A 4,354-nucleotide genomic window follows, 5' to 3' on the forward strand; every position below is an offset into this window, starting at 1 on the left:
TTCTACATACTCACCAAGGAATAAGTCCGAGAAAACCTCTAAAAATTGGTTGTTACAAGTTTAAAACTTGAAATAAAAAATTTCAATAAGGAAAGTATACAGAAAAAGGTTACCCTACAATGTCATTATTCTATTTTCTCTTTCGGTGTCAATATAAAATTGTTGGAATCTCCACCTCACCTAGAATATTATCTTTTTAGCTAATTTCCTCTGAGCGAGCAATTCCCTTTTGGCCATTTCTTTTGTACATTCCTGAACTTGGATATAGTTATTACCTTCTGTAGTGTTCTATTAATTAGATGTGGAAGGAAGCAACTTAAACAATATATATTTGAGAATATCCAATTATTTATGGATAATTGTAATCAAAAATTTTTGGGAATATATACACACACACCCCGTGTTTATCAGCAACAAGTATCTACACGGCTTCTGGATGTCCTTAAGAATTTTCCTCCGAGTTTGTTCAGCCAGAGTCAAAGATGGAACACTGTCTGGTACGTGAGGTACAACTAATATTGTGATATAGGAACTTTAGTTTCTATAAAAATTAATTAGATACAAGTGGATGCCTAATGCAATATTTGTTTTTTGAAATAATTATTGAAACCATTTAGTATGTGAGACCTATTTAGTTTGAAACAGAGTGAAATAATAATGAAATTTCCATTTATTCCTACTCTATCCGTAGTCTTCAAAATACCCCTTTAGTTGATAACTCTTCACAAGAGAGAACTTTTTATTTTCTAACATAATGGTTGTTTACTTTTTTCAGCTTAAATTATGATATGAATGATTTTGGATTCTCTCGACTACGGAAGAGTAGTGGAGAGACCACTACTTTTTATAACAACTATTCGTTACATGTGTTAATGGAAGATTATAATTCATTTTAAATTTAGTAATTACCATATTCATGACTCGCACTAATTCTTATTTACACTCAATATGTACTAAATAATAGACAATTAAGATAAATCTAAAAAGTAGTCTCTCCGCTACTTTTTAAAAGCGAATAAGATCAAAATCCGGGAACAAACCCAATGTGTGAATGCCCTCGAAGCAAACTTCCAAATAATTTTCTAGAGACCAACAATTTGAAAGAGTTCACGCACATAAGATATTAAACTCTATTTTCATCATTCTGCCCATTTGATTAAAATTGCATGGACGAAACAATAAACAAAACAAATCACAGACGGCAGACATGAACATAAATTAAGGTACATATGCGATATACTTTATTACCAACATAAAGAATAAACCTTGTACTATTCTATAGAATGACCGCAATCTCTCTCTCTCTCTTACTCTCTCTCATTTCCCTAACCACCCTACTTCAACCTGTTGCATCATAAAGCAAGAATCCGACGTAAGTTCCATCCATACATACGAATAAACCCTATAATTAAATCAATCAAAAACATTCTTCTTAGAGCCAAATTCTCTCTATTAAGGAGACAATCCTCATCCTCTCTCTCTCTCTCTCTCTCTCTCTCCCCTTCAACTTCTTTCTCTTTGTAATTAAGTTGCTTTTTGTGTAGATTTACTTAGAGAGGATGGGTAGGATTCATCCTGCAAAGAACATGTCAGGAGATGGAGAGAGCTCAGTCTGGACGGTTTGGAAGAAGTCGAGCATGGCGTTCCAAGGGACCGATGGATTCTCGGTGTACAATGACAAAGGAAAGCTAGCTTTTCGTCTTGATAATTATTCAAGGAAACACAAGGAGCTTGTCCTTATGGATGGAGGTGGAAAGCCTCTTTTGTCTTTGCGACCTCAGGTAGGATTCAGGAGATCATAGGAGTCGTGTTGTTAACTTAATATGTGACATCTGATGAAGGGTACTTTGTATCTACCATGTAGCGGGTAGAGAAATAACGTAAGAGTGGAGATGATGGATCACAAATTCTTCATTGTTGGTCTAAGTAGGATAATAATGTATGTATGATCACCTTAAACATTAAAGCATAGTTTATGGCTTGAAATGACGAGTGAATCTAACAAAGTTAACAGGAAGAGATGAAAATGGAAACATAGGCCTCAAGTATTGATATGTAATTAAGAAAGTAATCTCTTTACTGTCAAGCTGGTAGTGAAGAGCATCCAAATTAGTGAGAGAAAAGGGGATTAGCAATAAATTTAATTGAATAGAGCCATTTGAGTCACTACACTTCGAGAACATCCACCTCTATGCAAGCAGTTCTTAGTTCATCCATCCCCATCAAAAGTTTACAGAGAAAAAGGAACTTATTGTTTACTCAAATAGTTGCAATCAAACTATGATTTTTGTGTATTGACATTACAACTCAACTCTAAACTCGTCTCATTCAAACAGATCCTAAGTATCCATGACCAATGGAACGGATTCAAAGAATCAGAAGAAGACTCCAAAACAAGATCCAAATCGAATATTTTCTCGATCAAACGAAAATCAATCCTCCACAGCACCGATGAGGTTGAGGTATTCATGACAAACGGCATAACTCCAGATTTCCAAGTGGAAGGTTGCTTCTGGAAAAGAAACTGCAAGATACGAAGCAAATCAGGAGAAATTGTGGCAAAAACATCTCGAAAAAAAGTGAATAAATCAGTAATACTAAGTGATGATGTTTTTAGTCTTGAGATCAGACCAGGAATTGATTGCGAGCTGATAATGGCTTTTGTTGTAGTATTGGACCGGATATGCCAGAAGCCTCATGCTACTTTGATGTGTTCTTGAAATTAATGGGAAAGTGTATGTATGTGTTTAGTGTAGATGTTGGATTAATGGTAAATACCATTGTCTCTAATTAATAGCTTCTATGATCCACCCAAGGTATCAGATGGAACAAAGAGAAGGTAGTCGAGAATTATAACTGCACAATAAAAATACAAAGACAGAATTTGGCTGAGGGAGCAATGCTCTACTCCTAAGATTTTCTTATATTGCTTCTTAACTAACTTAATCTACAGGTAACAATTCATCTCTTTAAATAGAGATTTCAAAACTTAATATCACTCTAATTAGAGTTACTGTATAAATAAGACTTGCTATTTAAAGAGAATTCTCGTACAAAATTTCTATTTCAACAATGCTAGCATGAATAGGACTACAAATAAAAGGTAGAGGGGGACTAGTAGCCCATATACTTTTTGAACGTGCACAAACGGATATGTTGCTACCTATTCACTTCCTTTACATATATATTATTCCAGTTCACCTCCTTTACATATGACTTCCTCTGCTCTCACCACCACAAATACATATTAACTCCATACATCAAAACATTGCAACAAAATACAATTTATAAAAACGTCATTCTTAAAAATTATAACTAACTCAAGATTATAATTTTAAGATTGCAAATGAAACAAGAAAATTTTTAGAGGCTGGGTTTTTTTTTCTGTGTGCCGATGAAGCATCATTCTTATACTCCATTGACGATCTGAATCATAGAAGAAAGGTCTGCTTGCTAGTTGTAGAAAATTTGCTCGAAGTGGAACTGAAGTTCAATCTCTAATCTCTCACTTTGGTGATTGAGGAAGATGACAATTCCAAAATCCTTGGATGATAAGATAAGATATGTTGCCCAAAAATGTACAACCTCTCTTCCTCTTATAGCCTATGAGAGTGTGTCCATTAAATGTGAATTAGTAGCCTTAGAAGATAACGAGGGTGAACCGTTTACATAAAAATATCTTTTAGAACAGTCATAGGTAAAGTTCGCCAATAAACGTCATGGGCAAAGTTCATTCTAGCGACCTTCACCTAAATCATGTGTGACATGGCCCACGTGAACTATTTGGGTTAGTAGCCATTAACTTAGAAGATAACGAGGGTGAACCGTTTACATAAAAATATCTTTTAGAACAGTCATAGGTAAAGTTCGCCAATAAACGTCATGGGCAAAGTTCATTCTAGCGACCTTCACCTAAATCATGTGTGACATGGCCCACGTGAACTATTTGGGTGTGGCTCACTCTGTCCGAACTTTACCTAAAGTTTCTCTTTGACTTGGTCTTGAAAGTGAGTTTTATTGTTTCTTTGGTGAGTCTTTCTATCACTACTAGAAAATAGAGTTTTGCCTACGGAAATATAGCGACGAAAATTTCCATCGCTATAACATGACATATAGCGACGAAAATTTCCGTCACTATATTTTCGTAGGCAAAAAAATTTTGCCGACGGAAATTATGATTTTAGCGATGGAAATTTTTCGTCGCTAAAAATTTACCGACAGATTTTTAGAGACGAAAAATTTCCGTCGCTACAGCCTTTTTTAGCGATGGATTTTCCATCGCTAAAAAAGGGATAGGCAAAATTTTTTAGGCGTGGGCGTCCAAATTTTTTGGGCAGCCCATGCCTGATCCGAC

At 35.1% G+C, this 4,354-nt stretch overlaps 1 protein-coding gene across 1 annotated transcript; it reads left to right on the plus strand.

Moving 5' to 3' along the window:
- LOC109829584 (protein LURP-one-related 12-like) lies at positions 1,332-2,751 on the plus strand. Its single transcript, XM_020396653.1, has 3 exons — positions 1,332-1,372; positions 1,545-1,781; positions 2,337-2,751. The coding sequence occupies exons 2-3, from the start codon at positions 1,560-1,562 to the stop codon at positions 2,718-2,720; spliced, it is 606 nt and encodes a 201-aa protein (XP_020252242.1). The 5' UTR covers positions 1,332-1,372; positions 1,545-1,559; the 3' UTR covers positions 2,721-2,751.

Source organism: Asparagus officinalis, chromosome 2 (assembly GCF_001876935.1).
Source record: "Asparagus officinalis chromosome 2, Aspof.V1, whole genome shotgun sequence".
Lineage (NCBI taxonomy): Eukaryota > Viridiplantae > Streptophyta > Magnoliopsida > Asparagales > Asparagaceae > Asparagus > Asparagus officinalis.

What these genes read in the sequence shown, in the direction of transcription:
- LOC109829584 (XM_020396653.1), top strand. Translation starts at nt 1,560, where the DNA reads ATGGGTAGGATTCATCCTGCAAAGAACATGTCAGGAGATGGAGAGAGC. An exon ending in TTTTGTCTTTGCGACCTCAG is followed by an intron (nt 1,782 to 2,336) that starts GTAGGATTCAGG and finishes TCATTCAAACAG; the next exon opens with ATCCTAAGTATCCATGACCA.